General features: G+C 42.7%; 1 protein-coding gene and 1 pseudogene across 10 annotated transcripts in view; both read right to left on the bottom strand.

Moving 5' to 3' along the window:
• Window positions 1-27,453, bottom strand: part of CDC42BPA (CDC42 binding protein kinase alpha) — a 199,160-nt gene that overhangs the window by 58,583 nt on the left and 113,124 nt on the right. For 8 of the 10 annotated variants that reach the window (XR_009450251.1, XM_059677595.1, XM_059677596.1 and 5 more), the window contains exons 11-16: window positions 21,874-21,996; window positions 17,082-17,215; window positions 11,533-11,775; window positions 11,168-11,278; window positions 9,906-10,153; window positions 6,262-6,367 (exon numbers count right to left, since the gene is read on the bottom strand). Coding sequence is in view for 9 of the 10 variants with exons in the window: in XM_059677595.1 (XP_059533578.1) it covers window positions 6,262-6,367; window positions 9,906-10,153; window positions 11,168-11,278; window positions 11,533-11,775; window positions 17,082-17,215; window positions 21,874-21,996 (965 nt within the window). In the remaining variant the exon portion in view is untranslated. The remainder of the gene's footprint in view (window positions 1-6,261; window positions 6,368-9,905; window positions 10,154-11,167; window positions 11,279-11,532; window positions 11,776-17,081; window positions 17,216-21,873; window positions 21,997-27,453) is intronic. The other 2 variants (XM_059677601.1, XM_059677603.1) reach the window with 1 other exon arrangement.
• LOC132222536 (tRNA (guanine(26)-N(2))-dimethyltransferase-like) lies at window positions 50-6,240 on the bottom strand (annotated as a pseudogene).

Genomic DNA, 27,453 nt, shown 5'->3' with positions numbered 1-27,453 from the left:
TGCATACGAGTCCTTTGGTTGCTATCTCACCCCTCCCCCACCTTCCCTCTGAAGTTGGATGGTCTGTATGATGCTTCTATTCATCCTCTTTTTAAAAAAAGCATAACAATTACAAGCATATATAAGAATGGATGTATAGTATAAGTGAGCCCATCGTCCATGCTCAACAATTAATCGCACTCAATGTCAATGTTAATTCATCTGTACTCCTGTTTTCTTACCCATCCTCCTGTATTATTTTGAAGCAAGTACCAGACATCATATTTTATCTATATACATTTCTGTGTATAGAAAGCTCTAGAAAACAGGCTCTCTTTAAATATAACCATAATATTATTTTTAACAAATTTAACAAATTTCTTGATATCACATAGGTAGTAACTGTTCAAAAAGTTATCCCCAAATATCAAAAAACTTAAGTTTGTTAAATTAAGTCATGACACCAACAGTAAACATAGCTGAATGAGGTTGCTGGATCTTCCAAGTCTCGTATTTATAGGTTCCTAGCTTAGTCCATTCAGGCTGCTATAACAGAGTATCAGAGACTGGATTAAATCTTTTTCATGCTATAGGAATACTTCCTACAATACTCATCCGCAGAAAGGCATTGGGGAGGTAAGAAGGCAGCCAAGACTTTTCTGACCAAGATTCTATAGAGAGAAGGACAGAGATGAGCCCAACCCACTAACACAGTGTCTCCCCACTGGACTGGACATTCCTTAAATGACCTCAGCAAGGCTGTGTCGTCCTCTGGCTAATTCCAAGGGCCCTGAAGTGACTGTTTTTGGTAAGTGTGCACTTTGACAAGTGGGAGGATTCATCAACTCTTCAGGCTAGCAGAGCCACAAGTCCACCAGCTGTTTCTGAGGCTGTTTTCTGCAGATGCAGTGTCTTCACTAATTCCTGCAACACATCTTTTTTTAAAATTTTTTTATTACCATTGTTTTTGACAGCCCTTCCAAGTAATTTGTGGTTGGGGTTTTGGTGGGAGATTTGCAGGAGAAGGAAATGCAGATTTTGCACGGCCATGTTACAATAGCTACAAGTTGTTTTAAATAGATTTATTCAGAAAAAAAGTTAATCTTTCCATTGTTACTAAATAAAAGCATGGACTCTGGAACCAGACGACCGGTCTTCAGAAAAGGAGCTTCATCTCCCTTTGCCTCAGTGTACAAAATGTGAGACTAGAGTGTACCTTAGAGAGGTATTGGGAGAATTAAATTATTCAAATAAAGTAACTCAGAAGAGGACTGGCACAGAGTCAATTTCCCTAAGTATCAGTTCATTTTGTATGTTTGGAAATTTACTATTTATACTTTAATGTATCTGGCTCATAATAATTATAAGACTACACAGAAATATGGAAAATGCTCATAACATTTTAAGTGAAAAAGGCAGATTAAAAATAGGATGTATGTATGACTGCATTTATGTAGTAACTAGAGGCCCAATGCACGAAATTCGTGCAAGGGGCCTGGCCCTCGCAGCCCCAGCTTTGTCTGGAAGGTCGTTCGGCTGTCTGGTCTAATTAGCATGTTATGCTTTTATTATTATAAATATGTACACAAACAAAACTTGAAAAGAAACAAAATTAGAACAGTTGTTTTGTGATGATGACATCATGGGTACCTTTCATGGTGAACATTTTCCACATATTTTGTAATTTTGCTTTTATGTAAAATATAAACAAGATGCAAATGAAATATTTTCTTACTAGAAACCATTTACTTTTACTCCATGGAATTCATGGCTAATTTTATTTGCAATAAGTTAATAAAAAGTGAAACTTGCAGACTTCTGGAAATAAACTTTTTTTCGATTTTCTTTTTATTTTTGGAGTTTAAAAATGTGAATGTGAAAATGTATTAGTTATAAAAGTTATTTAAGTTTCAAGATTAACATAATAATTGCTTTTTGGCTTCTATATCTAAAATACTGGTGGGTTTTTTTTGTGTGTGTTTTTTCAAGGTGAAATCTCTTTATTGGCTCAATCTACACCTGGACCAGTGGTGGCCCCAGACCCAGGGGGCTTCTGGTTGCGGGTCTGTGGGCAGTCAGTGGGGACAGCTTCAGCAGTGGCCTCGGGGGTCAGGGATCTGTGGGAGTGACAGCACTGGTCCCCCCCCATTGACAGGTGCCCTTCTTAAATTTCTTGCAAGGAAATGTCTTAAGCCGGGCAGCCCACTGGGCCAGATCCTCAGCTGGTTCCCTTCTCTTATTCTGGAGCAATCTGCCTCTGTCCTCCATAGCTTTGCCCACTGCCTTACCCCTGGCTGGGCATGGGGCCGTGGGCCCCATTGGCCTCGGGGTTGGCCTGGAAGTGCCTGAGTCCTCGCTGGCGGGAGCTGGGGTTGGCATCATCCCGATGGTGAAGCTGGCCTGTAGCCTGGGCTCCACACTGAGAATGCTGGAGGCCGGGCTGGTCTCAGATGGCCGCTCTCGTTTCACTGGGCACTCCTTCTCCCAGCAGTGCCTGATGTCCCAGAGGGCTGAGGCGGGGGCGTCCGTCTTCACAGCATTCTTACAGGTGTGGGAGAGCGAGACCCAGAAGCCAGCATGGAGGAGGGCTGATCACAGCTGCAGGAGGCTGGGTGTGCTACAGTGGACGGTGCTGCTCGGCTGGTCCAGCGTATAGTACAGAGGCATGTCCAGCAGCTCCTTGGTGACGACGCTCAGGACTCCTCGGATCCGCTCCGAAGTATGGAACCGGCCGGGGTTGGTGCTCACGGCCTCTAGGACATGGCCCACAAAATCCAGGTCATGGATTGGCTCCACCCACAGGGGGTCACCAAGCTGGTGCCGCTGCTCACACTCAGGGGCCACAGGGGGACCGCAGGCTGCAGAGAACTTGACCCGGCCACCAGAGGCCCCCGATGCTTTGCCAAGGCGCCCACACATGGAACACCAGAGCCCACTGTGGCTGAAGCCTTGACCTTGGCCTGGCCGGTGAAGACACGAAGAAAACACGAGTCTAGAAATCAGCACTGATGCTGAGCAGTGGCACCACAAAGCGCTGACAGCAGTGAGCACGGAGGTCCAGGCTGCGCAGGACGATCCTCAGGGCCATCTCGTGGCAGGCCCGGCTCTGGAGGGCCATGGCCTCGTACCTGCTGTAGCGTCTCCCCGCTGTCCCCGCCAGCACTGCCATGTCCTCCTTCACTCACAGCCTGCACAGCTGCATCCAGAAAAGGAGCAGGGCTGCCACAGCGGTCCAGGCCGATGACATAAAACCGATCCGACACCCGCCGGTGCTGGTGCATCAGCATCCGGGCATCTGCCTGGCTGGGCTGTACCAGGCGGGCCACTTCGTTAGCTGCACATTACGGCGGGTGAGATCCACAGCGCGGGCAGAGGCATCGTTGGCAACCCCGGATCGGAGCCCAGGCACCTCGTGGGCAAAGCGAATGAAACGAAGACCCGAGGCTGCCAGGCCTTCCCGCACTCGCAGACCTACCTCACAGGTCTCCCCACAGTGGCTGTGGAGACTGGTGTCCAGGGGCCGGGTCTGCCCCCTTTCAATACAGCCTTGTGCTCCTCTTGCTCCGACAAGCCTACCACCACCTTCCGCACCTCCTTTTCACCTGGCACCTGGATCTGGATTCCTTTGGCCCCAAGATGAATGCGAGCAAACTCAGTGATCACAGCACACGCCAGATCCCGGCTGCACTCCTGCACTGGGCTGTAGAAGACTCATTGGCGCTGGGCAGGCGATCTTGGAGGACCCCTCGGTGACCGCGTCTCCTGGGTTTCAGGGGGGCGCTTTTCGCCGCGGGGCACCGTGCCATTCTCCACTGTGGGTGGATTTGCCGGCCCTTGGGGCTGCCCTCCATAAACCGAGCACTACAGAGCCCGCCGGCGGAGCGGAGATTCAGGCTGGGCTGCAGAACGATCCTCGTCTGGGACATCCTCATAAGGGACATCCGCAGTAGCCTGTGCTCACCACGCCTGCTCTCGCGGAACCGAGAACCGAGTTAGTCTTGGTCACATTTTCTGGATTAAGACCCAGGTGCCACCATGTTGGCACAGTTGGGGCCTAAACTACTGTGATGAGGAAATTCACTTCTCTTCAGGCGGTTCCCCAGAACAGCTGGGGCAGCAGCGGCAAAGGTATTCTTTAGTTACCCCTCGTGGAGAAAACACTCAACTCACACCAAACCAGAAAATGAAGAAATGGACAGAAACAGTGAAGATGTACAGTTAGGTGGACTGAGAATTAAACAGAAGAAGCTAAAGCTGAAGAAAAGGAGCAAAAGTGGAGAAGTTAAAAAAGAAAAACCCCAAATCCTTCCTTATTTCTGCAGGACTAAATATTTCCTTGGTATCACTCGTCATTAAATGCTCACCTACCATATGAATTTGCTCTCAACGTGCTACTCATCTTTCATCACAAATAAAGAAATGATGCTTTAATTTTGTAGTTATATTAGTCAAACATATGAAATAACAATTATGTGACTTAGTCTTATTATAGCAGAAATAACTAACAGTTACATTATATATATATATATAACATTATTCAGTTTAAAATTCATTTGTACTTCTTGGGCCATTTTCCAGTGCTTGTGCACATCAGCTCTATAAAACTTGACAAAATGAACTACCAGTTCTTTCTTAAGTAGCTTTCAACCAAACAAGCAAAGTAAATTTTTTAAAAAACTTTATCTTTACTGATTTTTTGAGAGAGAGAGGGGGAGAGAGAAACATCAATGTGAAGTGAAAAATTGATCGGCTGCCTCCTCACATCTCCCACCATGGATTGAGCCTGAAACCTGGGCATATGCCCTGACTTGGAATCAAATTAGCAACCTTTTGGTGCACAGGACGACGCCCAACCAACCTATCAACTGAGCCTCATTAGCCAGGGCGAGCAAAGTCAAATTTAAGTGCTTAGAAAATGAAATAATCCTGGGGAAAGTATTGAGAAAAAATGAAAATATATATGGAACACAATGGGAAACAGAAAGACTGGAGAGTCTTCCAATCTTTTATTGGAATTACTAGCAACTGAACATGATACTTTCATTGGAGGAAAATCACTATAAAGCACAATTACCCAAACCCTATTTAAATGTACATATAGGCATTAAAGATTCTGGTTAATATTAGGATTTTTACGACTGTTAAGAGCTGCTGGCACAAGAAATACAGGATGATGGCCATTTCAAATATCTGATACACTAAATGGGGAAACATTCCTTCAAGCATTTGAAATTCTGTTCATTGACCTGGCTACTTACAAGCTTAACCTATGGTTCTGGCTCTTTGTTCAAGGTATAGAGTTTAGGCAGAGTTGGTTTCTTTGGATTTTTATGGACCAACACTATTATTTCTAGCTATTGTCAATCCTCCATCATGAATCTATATATATAAAAGGCTAAGTGACCGTTCCGACTGGTTGACCGAACGACTGGTCACTATGACGTGCACTGACCACCAGGGGGCAGACGATCAACACAGGAGCTGCCCTCTGGTGGTCAGTGAGCTTCCACAGTCAACCTCCGGTGGCTGGCCTACCTCCCACAGTCCCTCCCTGTGGCTGGCTGGGCCCTGATCAGCCTGATTAGGACTGGGTCAGACAGCCCTGATGGGACCCGGTCACCGGCCAGGCCTAGGGATCCCACCCCTTCACAAATTCATGCACCAGGCCTCTAGTATATTATAGTTGTCAAAACTTCTCCAGTTTGAACTAATTGTTCCTGCTCTTACTAAAGGTCAGCCTTAACTTAGCCATGACAGAGGTCAGTGATGAATATTAGGTACAGAGTAAGAAAAGAGAACAGATGGGAAGTGCAGTAAAGAATAGAGACTCAACAACATAAATGGGGCTGGCTGGCATGGCTCAGTGATTGAGCGTTGACCTATGGACCAGGAGGTCACAGTTCCATTCCTGGTCAGGGCACATGCCCGGGTTGCGGGCTCAATCCCTAGTGTGTGGCGTGCAGGACGCAGCTGATCAATGACTCTCATCATTGATGTTTCCATCTCTCGCTCCCTCTCCCTTCCTCTCTGAAATCAATAAAAATATTAAAACAAACAAACACATAAATGGGACAAAGCATAAGATGAGATGTCCTCTCTCCAGAAGACGGCTGTACAGATTGGTACGACGAGAAAACGCCTGTGCTAATGAGCCATCCTTGCATATAAGGAGGAATAGTAAACAAAATGTACACCAAATACAAAATTATACCCACAGCTTCTATTACAGCACTGACAGAATGTAAATGTGCTCAGTGAATGCAAATGAGATCACTCACTCACCTTATCAAGTTCACTGGTCAGTTTTTTATTTTCTTCAGTTAATAACACCTTTTCTCGTTCATACTGTTGTTTGAACTCATTTTCAAATTCTTCCCTTTCACTTTGACTAACACAATTCAAAAAAAAAAAAGAAAAAAAAAAGGAATAGAATTAAAGGTCAAATTATGGTGTCCCAGATGGGCTACTGCACCATACGTTTTATCCTGGAAAGTCACTTAGATCTTGACTATTCCAAATCCCAATCTTTTTCCTTAAAGTTAAAAACCACAATCACTGCCTTTTAAATAACAAATGGATTTGTCTGCTTAATAGCATCTACTTTGTTTTTCAATTGAAAATTGAGGAAGAGATCTGTGATTAGTAGATTCCTGGATTGTGTTCACTTCCTTCTTTCCTTCTTAATCTAAGTACCTACCTGCATACACATATATACATACAGCATACTCAAATTTAATATTATAAAGTTTACTTTAAATTATAGTTCTGGGGGCAGAGCTGTAATTCCCCTTAGAAGTAAACACAGTTCTAACTGACTTTTAAAAGCCTCATAAGGGAGAAAGGAGAATCAGTTTTTACATAACAAGATGTAGAAATGTTAAGAAGCTTATCTACAGCAGTTTGATGGAGGATGTTAGTAACAGCAAATAAAATTCAATGTGGATCAGTTCTGGGTAATTTTATTATGATTCAACAAGGAACATAATTTTGATTTTTAAAATGTAATCCCTTTAAAATTTTTTTAAAGTAATTTTTTAAAAATCCCTTGCACTACTAAATTACTAAAATGGACTAAATAATAATTTAAATGATAAATTCCAGGAAAATAAACCATCCTGTATCCAAGCAAATATACCACTTTCCTTATTATCTATAGTCACAATGTGAATCTGTTATATTTAAGAATATTTGGGAGAAAACCAAGATGGCGGCATAGGTAAACACCGGAGTTAGCTGCCTCGAACAACCACTTCACAAATACAACTAAAAGACGGAACGGACATCGCCCAGAACCACAGGAAGACTGGGTGAGGGGAAATTCTTCAACTAGAAGGAAAGAGAACAGCATACGAGACTCAGAGGAGGCGCAGTGCGGAAAATACAAAGGTGCCGAGGTACGTGCGGAGCGGGCTGGTAGCTGAGGGCACGGTTGTCGTTTTCAATCGGGAGGGAATCTCAGATTCTGAGCTCCAGTTCTGGGAGAGTCTCTAGGGACCCAGACTCAAACGGGAGAAGCGGGACTGTCTGGCATCGGTAGGAACGAGAGGGCAGCTCTCTCTCCGAGGTTTGCAGCGGTTGCTGGGACTCTGAGAGGCAGAGCCTCTGGGGATGGGACTGAGAGCAGCCATAACTGCTCCCTCCACCGGCCCTGTTTGATCCCGTGCGACCTGCCCCGCCCAAGCCCTGCGCAGAGCCATTTGCCAGATAGTCTCAGGCAAAGGCTAGATTAGCACCTCCACAGAGGACAGAAGTTTTCCCACTGCAGACACAGCTGATTCTCACAGCCAGTTGGCCTGGAGGTCAAATCCCCCTAGTATTAACTACAACAATCAAGGCTTAACTACAACAAGACTGCGCACAAAGACCACAAGGGGGTGCACCAAGAAAGCATAAAAAATGCGGAGACAAAGAAACAGGACAAAACTGTCAATGGAGGATACTGAGTTCAGAACCACACTTTTAAGGTCTCTCAAGAACTGTCTAGAAGCCGCCGATAAAGTTATTGAGATCCTCAAGAAATCTAATGAGACCCTCGATGTACTGATAAAGAACCAACTAGAAATTAAGCATACACGGACTGAAATAACGAATATTATACAGACTCCCAACAGCAGACCAGAGGAGCGCAAGAATCAAGGCAAAGATGTGAAATGCGAAGAAGCAAAAAACACCCAACCAGAAAAGCAAAATGAAAAAAGAATCCGAAAATGCGATGATAGTGTAAGGAGCCTCTGGGACAGCTTCAAGCGCACCAACATCAGAATTATAGGGGTGCCAGAAGATGAGAGAGACCAAGATATTGAAAACCTATTTGAAGAAATAATGACAGAAAACTTCCCCTACCTGGTGAAGGAAATAGACTTACAAGTCCAGGAAGCGCAGAGAACCCCAAACAAAAGGAATCCAAAGAGGACCACACCAAGACACATCATAATTAAAATGCCAAGAGCAAAAGACAAAGAGAGAATCTTAAAAGCAGCCAGAGAAAGAAACCCAGTTACCTACAAGGGAGTATCCATACGACTGTCAGCTGATTTCTCAACAGAAACTATGCAGGCCAGAAGGGAGTGGCAAGAAATATTCAAAGTGATGAATGCCAAGAACCTACAACCAAGATTACTTTATCCAGCAAAGCTATCATTCAGAATTGAAGGTCAGATAAAGAGCTTCACAGATAAGGAAAAGCAAAAGGAGTTCATCACCACCAAACCAGGATTATATGAAATGCTGAAAGGTATCCTTTAAGAAGAGGAAGAAGAAAAAAAAGGTAAAGATACAAATTATGAACAACAAATACACATCTATCAACAAGTGAATCTAAGAATCAAGTTTATAAATAATCTGATGAACAGAATGAACTGGTGATTATAACAGAATCAGGGGCATAGAAAGGGAGTGGACTTACTATTCTCGGGGGAGGAAAGGGGTGTGGGGGATGCGGGAAGAGACTGGACAAAGATCGTGCACCTATGGATGAGGACAGTGGGGGGGCGTAAGGGCAGAGGGTGGAGTGGGAACCAGGTGGAGGGGAGCTATGGGAGGAAAAAAGAGTAACAACTGTAATAATCTGAACAATAAAGGTTTAATAAAGAAAATGTTTTACAAAAAAAAATAATAATAATAAAAATAAATAAAAAATAAAACACTTCTGTTGAATGAATCTACCAAAATGAATAAACTTAGGTTTCTAATATAAATTGAGAATAATAACTACACTTAGTTGCCTAAAATCTAGACACCAGAGTACCACTGATAAAGTCTCCTGTTCCTCATTTCTCACCTCTGGTCATTATGTCCTCTAAGTTCTATCTACTTCTCTCCATCTTCACTTCACTGCCTAAGGTCCAGCAACCTCGTCTCTCACAGCTAGGCTCCTATCTGCTGTCTAGTCCTCCAACCCATTCTCCACACAGGTGCAAGAGCAATTGCTTGAAAATATAAATAACAATCACATAATTGTCCTGACCTTTGAATAAAGTCCAAGTAACTTACATTCCATCATGAGCTTGCCTCTATTTTCCTTTCTAGCAGCATTTCTCACCACTCTCACCTTCCTTTTCATGTTTTCACAACGAACAGCTTTCATTTTCTGAATGTGCCATGCTCCCCTTCTCCTCTAGATTCCAGCACATGCTGCTGCCTCTGCTTGGACACTCTTCTACAGCCATATATTTCTTTGGCCTTAACCTAGAAATCATTTTGTCCAAAACACTTAGATGTACTGAAGTGATCTGTGCCTCTTCTATGGGGGATGCTCCTCCACACACCCCACTTGCTTTCCTATTGTGCTGTCCTGTGACTTTCTATTGACCAGTCTGGACTTTGTCCTCTTGAGCATGGAGCATGTTTACTGCATAGCTCCAGTCCGGGCACATGCCAGGCATTCAATAAGTAATTATTAGAGGAGTAAATAATTAGATTCTTACCTTTCTCTCTTGTTTTTTTCCAATTTGTCTTTCAAAATCATAATTTCTTTGTTCAGAGCAAGTTGCTGGCCTTCTGAGTCATGTAATTCTTTCTTTAGATTTTTAATTTCATTTGCATGTATTCCTTCTCTTTTGGATAATTCTTCTTCATAAAAGATACTTTTCTTTTCCAAATCTGTCTTTAGTTTAGTTATCTCTTGCTGATGTTCTATGCTATACACTCCTGGTGAGTAACTAATTTGTTTTTGCTATAAAAAAAATAAGATTAGTTCATATTTAAGAATAACATATTAAATAACTTATTTCTACACTAAAAAAGACTATTCATATAGCTTTAATAGTATTTTTATATTATCACATAAAATAATTCTTTATTAAAGGCTATTAATCTCCTATCTGCCACTTTACAATATATTTCTTTGTACATTCCTTTATTGTTGTGTATCTTACAGTCTTCTTCACAACAAGATTACATACCTGTACTTTCTGCTGGTACTTACATAATTATTTGTTTCACACTTAAAGTTTTAGTTTTATACACAAATATTGTTGGTGTATGGAATAAGAAAAAACATCTACCAGCATCTTGTTTCAGATGTGGAACCAATAAAAGGTTAATAAATATGTTTGTGTTTTTAAAAGATTAAATTGAGGGAGGGGATGGTAGAGCTAGAATGTACAAAATGAAAAGAGAGGGGACTTCTACAGTGTCGGGGGAGAAGTGACGAGGTCTAATCTAATGTCTTCATATTCACTCTAGGAAAAACGATAGGTCTCTGCATTTAGGTCGGGCATTCAGGAGAAGAAATTTGACTGAAAGCCACCTTTTTAGAAATTTGGCTGAAATGTACTCTCAGTAATAAGGAGATGCGTTAGCCCATCCCCAGATGATCCATCGCACCTAACAGAAGTGTCTGCAGAGCTTCCTGCGAGCCACACCAGGTCACTACCAAGAGAGAAGGGTGGAGACCTAGCCAAGCCTCCCATGCAAGTGACCAGTGGGTCTTGTCCAGGGAGGCAGCCCTGCATAAATATTTTAACTCTCTCCTGGCAGGTCATTTCTTCCCGCTAAACATAGTCTTCACTGCCTTCCACCACGATTAGGAAGTCGTTATCAGCTTCCGACTGGTAAAGATGGGAATGAGGATCCGAGGTTGGAAGGAGAGCTAACTTTTGCTCCACACCAGAGAGCACATCACTAACACTCCTCTGAAGCCCACAGGGGAGAAAACCGAGCTTCACAAATGTGAACCAAACGCTACCTTCAGGCCCTCCAGCTCGCTTTCCAGTCGCTTAGAATAGTGTTCGCTCTGTTCACGCAGCTTCCTGTCTTTGGACGCTTCGGCAGCCACAGCTTCTGTATGAACTTCCAGCTTTAACAGACAATGAAAAAAAGCAGATTCAAGGTTCTAACTGTATGTCCAAGAAAATGGTTTTCCCCCAGGGGAATTTACCTTGTAACAAGAAGATAACTCAAATGTTGAAATTCATATTAAATAATATTACCAAACTAAAAAAATAACCTTTTTGGAAAGTTCGAGAATGAAGTCAATATCATTTCACTAGTCTGAAAAGGCAGCTATAAGCACTACCGCGTGGACACTACAAACTTTGCCTGACTACTAACCTCTTTTTTGGCTCTTTCTGTTCTGCGCAGTTCTTGCCTTAAGCTTTCAACTTTTTGCATCACCAGGTCCACCTCTTCTTCCTTATCTCGGACATGGCGAGCAAGTTTCTGTTTCTGGGTGTGCAATTCTGTTAGCCGCTCATTGATCTCCATGAATTCCTGCATGGCCAGTTTCCTCTGACAGTGTGCGTCTTTCAGCTCTTTGGATTGGTTTTTTAATCGCTCACTAGCCTGGACTAGTTCCTACAGTTTTGTAAAAAGAATATAAGTTACCAATTCTGCAACCTATGAACCAAATTTGGCCATCAAAGTTGCTATAATGAAATCAAGAAGAGCCAAAATTATTCACCTTAGGATAAAATGAAATGAATTACTTTTGAGCAGATATTCAGAGCATGGCACTCTGTTCATATTCTCAATTTTTTATGCTAAAATGCTAGCTGCAAAGGAACAGCAGATTTAGCCTTCTAATACCCTGGTTCCTACAAATAACTAAAGAGTGTAGGAATATAAGATGTAATGGTCAAAATATAGATTTTGTGATATTTAATGGATATCTATGCATATAAAAAAGACTTGAAAAGCTCAATTAACAAGCTTCATATACAGAAGTTTGCACCCACTACTGGGGAACACACATTCTTCTCCAGCAAATATTGAACATTTAAAAATGTTACAGCCTAAGCCCGTGGTCGGCAAACTGCGGCTCGCGAGCCACATGCGGCTCTTTGGCCCCTTGAGTGTGGCTCTTCCACAAAATACCACGTGCGGGCATGCACGTACAGTGCGATTGAAACTTCGTGGCCCATACGCAGAAGTCGGTATTTTGTGGAAGAGCCACACTCAAGGGGCCAAAGAGCCGCATGTGGCTCGTGAGCTGCAGTTTGCCAACCACTGGCCTAGGCCATAAAGCAAGTCTCAGCAGATTCAAAAGGACAGATATCATACAAATTAAGTTCTTTTAATAACATTACCATTAAAATAGAAATAAAAAAATTAAAAGGCTAGCCCTGGCTGGGTGGCTCAAATGGTTGGAGCATCGTCCCTTTCACCAAAAGGCTGCAGATTCAATCCCTTGTCAGGGTGCATATGGGAGGCAATGTTTCCCCCTCAAACTGATCTTTCTGGTCTCTCTCTCAAATCAATAAACATATCCTTGGGTGAGAATAAAAAACATTAAAGGCTAAATTCCATAATAATTCATTGGTCAAAAAGAAAAATCATAAAAGAACTAAATTATCTATAATAAAAAATGCAAACAAGTAAAAATATTTAGTACATACTAAAACCTGAAGAGGCAGTAAAAATAGAAAAGTTGTAAGCCTGAAATAACTCATATTGAAACTAAAAAGATGCTTGAAATTCCACATTAAAGAAAAAATAACACATTAACCTTTCCCCCAAATATGAGAAGATAAGGGGCATAAATTAATGAAAAAAGAAATGTGAGAATAATGAAGATCAACAAAACCAAAAGTTGGTTCCTTAAAAAACAAATAGAAAAACATCTGATGAGATCAAATAAGGGAGTAAGAATAAATTCACCCCCCCAAAATTAAGAGCGGTTATAACTACAAATCTAGGAGAGATAAAAAAAAAAATAAAAGAACACAATGAAAAACTTTGTTACCTTATGAAATGAACAAATGCCTACAAAATTTTAATTTATCAATAGTGGTTTCAAGAATAATTAAAATGCCTGAATAGTCCTATAACAATTAAAGTAACTAAATCAATAAACTTTCTCCCATCCATCCAGCAGAAGAGAATTTCCAAGCTCACATGGTTTTACAATTGAATCCTCCAATGTTTCAAAGGTACAAAATGTTCCTCTTATACAAACATTTTCGGACAATAGAAAAAGAGGCAATGCTACCTCATTCATTCTAAGGGACCAGTATAATCTTGATATCAAGGAAAGACCAGCCCTAGCCGGCTTGGCTCAGTGGATAGAGCATCGGCCTGCGACTGAAGGATCTCAGGTTCAATTCCAGTCAAAGGCACAGGTCTGGGTTGCGGGCTCGATCCCCAGTAGGGGGCGTGCAGGAGGCAACTGATCAATGATTCTCTTGCCACTGATGTTTCTATCTCTCTCCCTTCCTCTCTGAAATCAATAAAAATATATTTAAGAAAAAAGAAAAGACCAGAAAGCCCAGCTGGTATGACTCAGTGGTTGAGTGATGATCCATACACTAGGAGGACACAGTTCGATTCCCAGTCAGGGCACATGCCTGGGTTGTGGGCTCAATCCCCAGTAGGGGGCATGCAGGAGGCAGTCCATCAATGATTCCGTCTCATCATTGATGTCTCTATCTTTCCCACTCCCTTGCTCTCTGAAATCACTAATGTGGCCAGATTATTATGACTGGTCAGATTATTATGACAACCCCATCATTTCAGTACTTCATTGACACTTCCAAAAATACTGAATATTCAAAACTTCCTAAGCAAATACTCTCAAGGTTTTATTATTATCATTATTTGCATAACTAATTCACTTCATTGTACTGATGGGGTGGTCATAATAATCTGGCCACTCAGAGTGTGTGTGTGTGTGTGTGTGTGTGTGTGTGTGTGTATTTTAAAGAAAGACCAGAAAGATAAGGAAGAAAATTACAAGATAATCTTACTGATGAAAACAAATTTTAAAAATTCAGAAAAAAATACATTAGCAAATCAGTTCTAATGATGTATAAAGTGAAAAACATAAACTCTAGAATTAGAGTTGTGTTGAAATTCCAGCTCTACCAATTCCTAGCTCTACTATAATCTTGAACAAATGTACTTCTCTGTGCTCAGTCTTACCATCTGTAAAATGAGAATAATAATACCATCACCCAAATCACAGGGCACTTACAAAGATTAAATGATCTAATATATATAAAGCACTTAAAACAGTGCTATTAGAAGACATGCTGTGTTACCTATACTATCATGTTATTATTTAGAAGCTAATACATGGATAATTTCTGTTTAACCCACAAATGAAGAAGTGGTTTAATATTTAAAAAGTCTGTAAATATAATTCAGCACACCAATTTACTAAAGGAGAACAATCGTATCAATACTCATTTTTGATAAAAATGGTTAGCAAATTAGGAACAAAAGAGTTAACAAAAACATGGAGAAACATTATTATTAGTGGTGAAATATTAAAAGCATTTTCTTTGAAATCAGTAATAAGACAGAAATGACTGCTAGTACCACTTCTATTCGACATGGTACTAGAGGTCCCAGCTAATACAGTAAGACAAGGAAAGAAAGAAAAGTCATAAAAATTTTTTAAAAATTTAAAAATTTTAAATAATTTCTGTCATTATTTGCAGAAGACTTTAAAGAATCTCAAATATGTTATTACAATTAATAACAGTTAAGCAATATTGCTACAACACTATCAATAAGAACATGTAATTTCTTAAGATACTATCTAAAATGTGAAGAAACAGAGAATAATAAATTTAAGGAAAAGCAAACAGGACCTGTATAAAAATTTACAGAAAAACATTTAAAAAGACTTAATGATCTGGAGAGATATAGCATGTTTGTGGATAAAAAGAACGTGGGGCTATAGAGAAAATATTTTTATGCCTTTGCACAGTTAAGCCTTTCTAGGCAAATCTGACTTAAACTTGGGAAATAAGCAAGCCTTTCAGAGTAATTTATGGGGAATTGAGATAGTGAGAAATCCAAAGAGCTTTAAGCCTGGACGCATGCGTTCCCATTCCAGTGAAGGCCTGACCAGGAGCTGCCCTCTTTATGAAGCTGGGGACTCTGGGCAGCTTCCACTGGACAGTGTTTATATTCCAGTGTCCTGACCTTCTCTTTAGTTTCCAAGGAGGGGCTCAGACGGTGGGTGGAGATGGGGAGCAGGAAGCGTTTGCTTCTCTCCTCTGTCCACAGACCCTGACTCCCAGGCCGGGGTCCTCACCCACAGCACAGACTGTATGTGTGCAGGGCTTTAACCACCCAGCAATCACTGCATTGGCCCAGAACAGTGATTCCCAAAGTGGGCGCTACCGCCCCCTGGTGGGTGCTGCAGCGATCCGGGGGGCGGTGATGGCCACTGGGGCATGTGTTTTAACTTTTTTTGTATTACCTTTCTATTCTGAGTTCAATAGTTTCATAATTTCAAACTTCAATGTTTCTAATTTACACCTTTCTTTACTATATTTTACGAAAAAGGTAGAAACAATACATATATCTTTCTGTTTAATTGCTATTAACATTTTAAAAAAATTAATTTCCAGGGGGCGCTGAGTAATATTTTTTCTGGAAAGGGGGCGGTAGGCCAAATAAGTTTGGGAACCACTGGCCCAGAAGAACAAACTGGCACGCAGGGAGCCGTGTAGTTGTTATTATATTTGTTTTGTTAATCCTCACCCGAGGATATTTTTTCCATTGATTTTTTAAGAGAGAATGGAAGGGAGGTGGGAGAGAGAGACACAGAGAGAGAAACATTGATGTGAGAGAGGCACACTGATTTGTTGCCTCCCATACGGGCAACTAATATATATAATCATAATAATTATGTACAATAATTTAGTAGTTTTTCATTACTAGCTATTAATCAATTATTATATACTGCATCACTGAATTCAATTTTTGCTACATCATAAGCCACTTATTTCTTTTTTGCATTGGCTAGTATTAATTCTAATATTTAAAAAAATAAGTCAATGAAAGGCAAAGTTCCCACAGAACGTGGTTTAAGTAAAGTATTTTTCTCTAGAGCTTGACTATTACTTACCCTATTAGGCTGTTATAGTGTCCTAGCTATTAATACATTTTGTTGATGTTTATAATACTGTTTAAGTGTTACACCAAGTCCTTATGAAAATAACTTTACTTTGTTTATCTACACTTTGAAAGATAAACTGACATTAAAAATTTTTTTTAAAGCATTAAATAAATTTTCTGCCCTAGCCAGTTTGGCTCAGTGGATAGAGTGTCAGCCTGCGGACTGAAGGGTCCCAGGTTCAATTCCGGCCAACGGCACATACCTGGGTTGCAGGCTCGATCCCCAGTAGGGGGAGTGCAGGAGGCAGCTGATCAATGATTCTCTCTCATCATTGATGTTTCTATCTCTCTCTCCCTCTTCCTTCCTCTCTGAAATCAATAAAGAAATATATTTTTCTTTTTTAAAAAAAGAAATTTTCATTATAATCTTTTAGGAACATGGGTATTAGCAAGTCATAATAAAAATGCGCCTATATTTTTATTTTTCCACAGACATTATACTGATTTTACTATTCTCTTATTTCTTCATATTTCTTTTTCAGTAACATTCACTTTTAATCAAATCCGTTGATTAGTAACTTTCCAAAAGAAAAAAAAGATTAAGAATTTTAAAGCCTCAAGAATATAAGATTTTCATTACCAGCCATTAATCAAATGATATACACCAAAATTATTGCTAATATTTTAAACCAACTTTTTACAGATAACATCTACTATATATTAGTACAATTCAATATGAATGCTTTCAGTATACAAATTAAACAAGATTGAGAATTCAGAAAAGCCTTGAACAACCTATCTATATTTTTTACCTTATTTAATTCTTCTCTTTCTTGTTGTAATGTTTTGATTTGTTTTTCATTAGCCTTGATTTGTCTAAAAGCATCGTCTAGTTCTCGCCTCACTGAATTAGCTTCTTCAAGTTGTTGTTCCAACTGACTGGATTCTAAAGAGAAGACAGTGTTTCTTTTACTATTTGTATGAAAGCAAATGCTGAAAATCAAAGTTTAAAACAACTAAATTAAAAAAATATATTTTGAATTGGTATTAGGCTTCCTGGCACCACATTCACTGTGACTTCTGACAACTAAATGCTTATCACTGTAAAATGGCGAAGGGCTGGTACCAGTGTGAAGATGTGCAAAATGCCTTACACATCCATTAGAATAAAAGACCGTGCTTATAAAATAGCACCTTTAGAACCAGCTAAAAGCTTACAAGGAACAACACAGAACAAAACCAGCCAAACAAATAAAACAGACAAGTTTTCCTCTCCTGTTGGTTGGCATTAGTGTGCTGATGTTAGTCAAGTCATTAGAAAATGATTTTGCTTCTAATACTGTGGTTCTAGATCAGCCGTGGGCAAACTACGGCCTGCGGGCGGATCCGGCCCGTTTGAAATGAATAAAACTAAAAAAAAAAAGACCGTACCCTTTTATGTAACGATGTTTACTTTGAATTTATATTAGTTCACACAAACACTCCATCCATGCTTTTGTTCTGGCCCTCCGGTCCAGTTTAAGAACCCATTGTGGCCCTCGAGTCAAAAAGTTTGCCCACCCCTGTTCTAGATCATGCAGCTTGGTTTCCCTAATGATGACTGAAGACTAAACTCTGATTTCTGAAAGTAAGTATTTGAAAACCTCTAATTGAGGTCCAGTCCTCTATTTTTCAGATGAAAAAACTGAGGCTCAAGGGAAGTGAAGAACACGCTGAGGGTCCTATTGCTAAAGGAGCATCACATCTGAGACCGGAATTCTTGCATCAACCTCCCCGATTCAGAAAGTAATATTATTAAATAACTAGGGGCCCGGTGCACGAAATTCGTGCACTGGGTGTGTGTATGTGTGGGGGGAGTGTCCCTCAGCCCAGCCTGCCCCCTCTCACATACTGGGAGCCCTCAGGCGTTGACCCCCATCACCCTCCAATCGCAGGATCGGCCCCTTGCCCAGGCCTGATGCCTCTGGCCTAGGCGTCCGGCCCGGGCAGCGGGGACCTGCAGTGGCAGCGGGGGGTGCCGCGATCGGCGGGCTCCGCCCCTGCCCCTGCAGGACGCCTCTGGCCTAGGCGTCCGGCCCGGGCAGCGGGGACCCACAGCTGCAGCGGCCCCGCGATCGTGGGCTTCGCTTTAGGCCCAGGCAAGGGGCCCCTAGCTCCTGGGACTGCCAGCTTCGACCGTGCCCAGCTCCCATCGCTGGCTCCACCCCTACTTCCTGCTATCACTGGCCAGGGCGGAAAAGGCACCTGATTCTCCGATCATGGCTCCCCCCTGGGTTTCTGATCACTGTCAGTGGCAGGGGGCTTCTTCCTGCTTTCCCTTTCACCTCCCTGCATTGTGCCTACATATGCAAATTAACCGCCATCTTGTTGACAGTTAACTGCCAATCTTAGTTGGCAGTTAATTTGCATATAGCCCTGATTAGCCAATGAAAAGGGTATCGTCGTACGCCAATTACCATTTTTCTCTTTTATTAGTGTTGATGTTTAATACTGCCAGTTAAAAAGATTTATTATGAAAAAAATTAAATTATATTTAGTATATGTTTAAATAATATTTAATAAATTGGTATAAAATGTTTCTATTTAAAGAACTGAAGCCATTTAAACAGAAAAATCAAAACATACTCCTTGCTAATTCTGTTCAGGATAGTTTCTGTTCTTTACACCCTTGTTACTCGGAGAGTTATCCCCAGACAAGCAGCACTAGCATCCTCTGGGAGCTTGTTAGAGATGCAGGGTCTCAGGTCCCACTCCAAACCCACTGAATCAGAATCTGCACTTTCACAGGATCACACTGTTTGCAAACTAAAGTATGAGAACCAATGCACAAATGTTGTACATTGTTGAGTTTTATAGCCTCAGTAAATAAAGTAGCATTTATACTACCTTAGTCCCATTAAAGAGTAAATATTTCATTTGTATAGACAAGTCCTATAGCCAAAAATTCACTTAAATGTATCAGTGTATCACACACTAACTGGTTCAAGATTTCTTAAGTTCAGTAATTTATTACTATTTAGTACCCTAAAGTTACAGATTTGCTAAAAGCTTATTCATCTGAGGTGTTTTGAAAGTCTAAATACTTTTATGGATAGTATAGTTGTTTTTCAAATTTTTGAAAATGTATGTAAAGTTGCATTTTGTAAATTGCAAAGGGGTTAAGACTGGGGCCAGAGGGAGATTAGTACGACAATCAAAGCACCACTCTCCGATCCGCAAGAGCATAATGCCATAGCTTTTCCATTATGTTCTTACTCCTAAAATGATTCCTAACTCCTCTGAGATGAGGTTTTACTTCTAGTCATGGTAGATGTGACATCTATTATTGCCCTACCCATTCACTGTATTTCTCCTTTACCTACATAAGTTAGAAGAGAGAGGTGGGGAGAGGAGGAGAGAGTAGGGAAGACAGAGAGAGGGAAAGAATTAGGTTAGGGTTGGAGAGACAGTACATGGAGCCACAAACCACCAACATCAAGGCAATAAAAGAATGGTGTTATAAAGCACATTATAGGTTACAAAAATGTTTTATTAAAAAACCAAAATCCATTCTTCATTTTCTCATAAAAATATTAAATGAGAGTATGAATTTCTTTTTTGTCTACAGATAGTTAAAGATGTATTAAGTGTCCATTATATGGTACCAGGAAACTCTGTCCTACCTTCTTAAAGTCAGAGTATGATGAAGAGAACAGATACTAAAGTGAAATTGTAAATAATTATAAATAGATTAGAGGCCCAATGCATGGAATTCGTGCAAGGGGCTTGGCCGCTGCCACCGCCGTGGCTGCCTTGGCCCCCGCCCACTGTGGCTGTGTCCGGAAGAACATCCGGTCTAATTAGCATATTATGCTTTTATTATATAGATTAAAATATTCTAGGAGTTTTAAAATATTGGAAAATGTTGCCACCTGGCCAGTATGGCTCATTGGTGAGTGAGTACCCATGAACCAGGAGGTCACGATTTGATTCCCAGTCAGGGAACATGCCCAAGTTGCAGGCTCCATCCCCAGTAAGGGCCATGCAGGAGGCTGCCGATCAATGAATCTCTCTCATCATTGATTATCTCTCTCCCTTCTTCTCTGAAAAAATATATTTAAAAAAAAGAAAGAAAATGTTGCCATAGTAAAGACATAAAAACCTTTAACAGTGGGAAATTTGTTTACACAAAGGTTTTGCTTAAGAAGTATCTAGAGAAACATTAGATCATATGCCCAGCAAAAACATATCTTAGGAATGAGGGGGGAATTTAAGACATTCTCAGATGAAGAAAAACTAAGAATTTGTTAGCAGGCCCACCTTTTAAAAATGGCTAAAGGAAGCTCTCTAAACAGAAAGCAAACAAGGAACTCAGCAATTTCAGGAAGGAAGGAAGAACATGGCATATAAAAATATGGTAAATACAATTGAATTTTTTTCTTCTCTACAGTTTTCTAAATTACATTTCACGATGGAAGGAAACATCATAAACTTGTCTGATATGTGAAGAGGAAATACTTAAAACAATTGCATAATGAACAGGGAGAAGAAAGTTATCAACATACAACAAACTGCTCTCTCTCTAAACCCACTGAGATCATGGATGACTCTAAACCCTGAGAAAGGTTATTTCACTCAGAACAAACCCAAAGCTCTTAAAGAGCTCAGTAAGACTCTGCTGACCAAGCAAAAGCCCTCTGTCCCCTTTACTTCTCCAACCTCGCCTCCTTTCTTCTCCCTGCTTGCTCATCCTACGCCAGCCATGCTGTCCTCTGTGTTTTATCTCAACTCAAGAGGCTCATCTGACACTGTGCCCCTGCACTGGCTGGTCCTTCTCCTTGGAACATAAGTTCCCAATGCAAGTGCATGGCTAAGTCCCTATCCATTTTCAAGTTTTTGTTCACGTGTTGCCTTCTCAATGAGTCTTACACCGGGACTACTTAAAATTATAGAACTTATCATGCACTTGCAACCCTTATTCTGCTCTATTTTTTAAGCTCTTGTCCCTTCTAGAATCCCGAGAGCCTAAAACAACATCTGGTACACATAGTAGGTGCTCAATAAGTATTTGTTAAATGAATTAAATAAGTAAATGAATGGATATAATAGGTATATCAAGAATTGTCAAAATTAATTTTCATCTATCTCAGCAATACACTGACTGAAAAATAAGTTACCAAAAAAATAAAATTTCACATGCCTTCATGCCTGCATACATGCAATTCCTTTGTTTGTCCTTCCTCATGTCTAACACTCTTTCGCCTACTCATACATATACTTTACCAGACAAATTCCAATTAATATTCCAAACTAATAGGTCTTCCAAAAAGTCATCTTTGTTAACTGAAACCTGGGTGAGGCGCTCCTCCTAGGCACTCTCCATGCACCTATGTCTATTTTTTTGGTAGCCTGTACACATGCATTGCAAAAACGATTTGTTGATCTCTCTCCCAGACCAAAATGTGAGCTCCTGAAAGCAGAAACCATTTTTATTTGCTTTCCCTCACTGGCACATAGCCTATACCACATAACACGTAACACATGCAGTATTCAATAAATGTTTTGTGAGTAGAATATTTTAAAAAGTCTACTAAACTTAATTAATAGTGAATCAAAGAAATTTACCTCTTACTTGTTTCCTTAGTTTTTCAATTTCTTCTTTTAAACTTTTTATTTCTAAATCTTTGCTTGCTGTTAGTGGACCATCAACAGTTGAATACTGCAGAGCTTGGACAGTCTGTGTTGACTCTTTAAAAAAAAGAGAATAAAACAATAAATAAGAAAGCTGGCCATACACTACATTTTCAAAACTAATGGCAATATATACTTCTAGAGAAACCCTTATATAATTCTACTAGTCAAAACATCTATCCATTGAAAATAAGCACATAAACACATTAAAATCAAATCATGAAACTCCACTGTAACCGTCTTTATACAATAACAGAGGCCCGGTGCACGAATTCGTGCACTTGGGTGGGGGTGCCTCAGCCCGGCCTGCGTCCTCTTGCAGTCCGGGAGGCCTCAGGGGATGTCCAACTGACAGCTTAGGCCCGCTCCCTCTGCCGTCAGTTGGGCATCCTTGGCGCTGCTGCAGAGGCGGGAGAGGCTCCCGCCACCACTGCTGTGCTCACCAGCCGTGAGCCCAGCTTCTTGCTGAGCAGTGCTTCCCCTCTGAGAGCGCACTGACCACCAGGGGGAAGGTCCTGCGTTAAGCGTCTGCCCCTTGGTGGTCAGTGCACATCATAGCAACGGGTCGTTCCGCTGTCGGGCCGAAACCAGCTCCCCGACATCCCCGAGGGGTCCCGGATTGCAAGAGGGCGCAGGCCAGGCCAAGGGACCCCACCAGTGCATGATTGGGGCCAGGGAGGGACGCAAGAGGTTGGCCAACCGGGGAGGGACCATAGAAGGGCTCCAGGGCATGTCCGGCCCATCGCACTCAGTCCCGATCAGCCGGACCCCAGCAGCAAGCTAATTACCGGTCGGAGCATCTGTCCCCTGGTGGTCAGTGCATGTCATAGCGACTGGTCAATCGGTTGATTGCCTGCCCCTGGTGGTCAGTGCACGCCACAGCAAGCGGTTGAGCAGCCTTAGCATATCATTAGCATATTATGTTTTGATTGGTTGAATGGCAACTGGACGACTGGACACTTAGCATATTAGGCTTTCATTATATAGGATACAGGGTAGGGTAAAAGTAGGTTTACATTTGTTTTTATGGAAAATTATACATTAATTAGGAAATAATAACACAAGAATAAACTGTGTTTTGTGTATTCACAACAGTAACTCTACTTTTGCCCACCTGTATGTAGGGCAGTGGCACCATTTAGTAAATGCTCTGTCAGATGACATACAAAAAACTGAGACTGGTGTATGAAGGAAGGTCTTGGGGGTGTTAATATACAAGATGTAGAACTGCTGGCCTTCCAATTTTTATGCATGAAAGTTGAGAGGCCCACTTACAAGAAACTTTGGCTCATCAGTTTAGTTAAAATAGAGATTATTTATCTTGTGGTTCTAATGAGAGGATGCAAGGTATTAAAGAAGCCTTCACTCTATTGAGTCTTATTCCCAGATAGTATCAAAGATATGGGAAAAACTTAAAACCACTTATGTCAGAAATGAAATGACTCTTGTCCTAAAATAATCATTCTGCTGCTACCTTATGGAGGGTTCCTAAATAGGAAGACCCTACCTTACCACAAATGTTGTTAGTACAAATCATTACTAATTGCTCTGCATTAGTCACGCACCGTTTAACAACACTGTTCTGAGAAATGCAGTTAGGCAATTTCATCATGTGAATGCCATAGAGTGCACTTACACAAAGCTAGATAGTAGACTAATGTAACTGTACGTGCTATATTTTTATATGACTGGCAGCACAGTAGATTTGTTTACACCAGCACCACCATAAACAGGCAATGTGGTGTTCGGTAACTTTTTGACAGTTATGATGTCACTAAGCCATAGGAATTTTTCAATTCTATTATAATCTTACTAGAGGCCCGGTGCACAGAAATTTGTGCACTCGGGGTTGGGAGAGGAGGTCCCTCAGCCTGGCCTGTGCCCTCTCACAGTCTGGGACCCATCAGGAGATAAGGACCTGCTGGTTTAGGCCTGCTCCCGGGTGGCAGAGGGCAGGCCTAATCCTAGGTGTAACCCCTGGTCGGGCTCAGAGCAGGGCCCATTGGGGAGTTGGGGCCCCGCCTCCTGTCATGCACAGAGCAGGGCGGATTGGGAGGTTGCCATGCCACCCTCAGTCATGCTCAGGGTAGGGCCGATTGGGGGGTTGGGGCACCACCCCCTGTCACACTCAAGGCAGGGTCCATAGGGAGGTTGCAGCGCCACTCCTGTCATGCACAGAGCAGGGCCGATCAGAGGGTTGGGGCTCCACACCCTGTCACACTGATCCCGGTGCTGGGAAGCCTCGCTGCTCCGCTGATCCCAGGGCCAGGACACCTCTCGGCTCCCCTGATCCCTGGCCCGGAGGCCTCTCGGCTCTGCTGATCACCGGGCCGGGAGGCCTCTTGGCTCCCCTGAACGCGGGGCCGGAGGCCTCTCAGCTCCTCTGATCACCAGGGCGGGAGGCCTCTCTGCTCTGCTGATCGCGGGGCCTCCGACTCTGCTGATCACGGGGCCGGGAGGCCTCTGGACTCCGCTGATCACCGGGGCTGGGAGGCCTTTCGGCTGATCACCGGGGCCGGGAGGCCTCTGGACTCCGCTGATCACCGGGGCTGGGAGGCCTCTTGGCTCCGCTGATCACCGGGCTGGGAGGCCTATGGACTCCGCTGATCACCGGGCTGGGAGGCCTATGGACTCCGCTGATCACCGGGCTGGGAGGCCTCTGGACTCCGCTGATCACCGGGGCTGGGAGGCCTCTCGGCTGATCACTGGGCCGGGAGGCCTCTCGGCTCCGCTGATCACCGGGGGGCCGGGAGGCCTCTCGGCTCCGCTGATCACCGGGGGGCTGGGAGGCCTCTGGGCTCCGCTGATCACCGGGGCGGGAGGCCTCTCGGCTCCGCTGATCGCTGGGCCTCCGACTCGGCTGATCACCGGGGCTGGGAGGCCTCTCGGCTCCGCTGATCACTGGGGCCGGGAGGCCTCTCGACTCCGCTGATCACCGGGGCCGGGAGGCCTCTCGGCTCCGCAGATCACCGGGGCTGGGAGGCCTCTCGGATCCGCTGATCACCGGGTCCGGGAGGCCTCTCGGATCCACTGATCACCGGGGCCGGGAGGCCTCTCGGATCCGCTGATCACCGGGGCCGGGAGGCCTCTCGGATCCGCGGATCACCGGGGCCGGGAGGCCTCTCGGATCCACTGATCACCGGGGCCGGGAGGCCTCTCGGATCCGCTGATCACCGGGGCCGGGAGGCCTCTCGGCTCCGCTGATCACAGGGGCCGGGAGGCCTCTCGGATCCACTGATCACCGGGGCGGGAGGCCTCTCGGCTCCGCTGATCCCAGGCCCTGAGGCCTCTCTGCCCTGCTGCTTCAGGGCTGTTTGGCTTCGCTCTGCTTGGAGCCTGAGTATGCAAATTAACCGCCATCTCTTAGCTTCTATAATTGAAACATTGTATCTTTTGGAGTTGTTGCTTCATGAGCTCAGAGCCCTGCAGCTGCGGGGATCCTTGACTTTCTCCATCGCTGGGGCAACCAAGCCTCCTATTCTCAGCTGCCTGGCTGCCAGCCGCCATCTTGGCTGACAGTTAATTTGCATATCTCGCTGATTAGCCAATGAAAAAGGTATCGGTTGTACGCCAATTACCATTTTTCTCTTTTATTAGTATAGGATGGTATCACCATGTTGGCCCATTGTTTACTGAAATGGCATTCCTGTGCATGACTGCATTTATTTATATATTGCTTTATATAACTTGTTACTTATATAACATATTATTACTTAAACATATTATATATATATTTAGCTCCAAAAAACTGTCACCTACAGAGGACAGAGATTTTCTAATTACTCTTCGCCATCTGTGTGGAGAACATCGTCATCATCATGCATAGCTGTCATAAATATTTGTCCATTTGACTTAAAGGTGTTGATCTACACCCAATAACTATTTCTTACATGTTTCTCCACCTTTGGGTTTAAACATGCTAAAGACTGGTGCTTTTTGTATTTATTGTTTTTAAGAGAACATCCTTTGTTTATTTTAAAGACGTCTAAGTTGAGAGTAGAAAATGGGGAGATATAAAAATGCCCAATGGACATGTGGAAGCCAGATACAAATGAGATCATACTATATGATACCATTTATATGAAATTCAAGAACAGGTAAAATTAATTACGAGTGAAAAGAATTAAAACAGCATTTACTTCAGAGTGGGGGAAAACAGACTGGCAAGAGGCATGAGGGAACTTTATGCTGCACTACAAATATTTTACACATTGACTGGGGTGCAAGTGACATGAATGGACACATGTATAAACATTTATGGGGCTTCCACTTCAAAAGAGAGCATCTGCTCACCTTGCTATGTGCATAACACCATTTAGAAATCAAAACAGGGTGACAGCATCACGGTGACCTGGCCGTGCCTCTCTTCTATCTCCTTGGACTTACCACTAATAGGCCATCCACCTAAACAAAAGTGCCTCTGCACGGCACTCCAGTGTCCCCCAGGACCCATCCCGCTGCGGATCCAGAGTGGGTGGGTTTGACCTAGCAGGAGGCTACAGAGCCCCGGGAGTCACAGCAGCGGTGACTCTAGGGGGCAGCAGAGACCTTTCTAGCAGATGAGGAGGAAAGTAAACGTGGGCCTGGCCGCCAGGAGGCTGCAGCTGGAGGAGCCTGTGCTCTGGGCACCTGCTTCCAGAGGAGAGACCTCGGGGCTGGGGAGGCAAAGGAGAGGGAAGAGGCAGACGAAGAGAACTGCACGTCCTGCTGTGGGCCCACAGGTCTCTGGGACGCCCCACCTTGAGGATCCCCTCCCCAGGCCGTGAGCACACCCAAAGCCCCAGGTGTTAAGCACACACCTCGCCCTCCCCTGCCACCAGCACATTTGAGCATAATCAAAGTTGTAAGTCAGTAACTTTCAGACAAACCAAAAACGTGTGCTATCGCCACTTTCTGGAAAACAAAAGAAGGGTTTCTGGTTGCCAAGCTATTGAGCTGTTAGAACCAAAGTAAACCAAGCCTTACCTAAATAAGAAAGAGATTTGCTTCTTCAAATGTGATGACAGAGGCACATTTCATGAAACACTGAAAGAGCACAGTTAACACAAAAAGAAAATGACAATTCTCCAGCAACCAAACTCAAAGACATGGAATGCTGAAATCTGATAAAGAATTCAAAATAGCTGTTATGAAGAAATTAAACAAACTAAAAGAAAACTCAGAAAGGCAATTCAGTGAACTCTGGAAAATAATGAACAGAATAAGTAATTTCCCAAAGAGGTTTAAATTAAAAAACCAAGGCAAAATTCTGGAGCTGAAGAACTCAATAAATGAGATGAAGAATGCATTAGAAAGTGCTGGAAATAGAGGAAACCACATGGAAGAGAGAATAGCACTCTGTATGATAGGTATTAGAAATAACTCAGGTGGAAAAGAGAGAATTAATCTTTTTAAAAGTGAAGAAAACCTGTAATAGTTATCTGACTCCATCAGAGAAGGCAATATATGAATAATGGGTATACCAGAAGTCCGGGGGATGGCGGAAGAGAGAATTTAATTAAAGAAATAGTAGCT

This window comes from Myotis daubentonii, chromosome 20 (genome assembly GCF_963259705.1).
Source record: "Myotis daubentonii chromosome 20, mMyoDau2.1, whole genome shotgun sequence".
NCBI classification, from domain to species: Eukaryota; Metazoa; Chordata; class Mammalia; order Chiroptera; family Vespertilionidae; genus Myotis; species Myotis daubentonii.
Note: the sequence above shows the minus strand (reverse complement) of the source record. Positions and strands in the feature narration are given on the sequence as shown.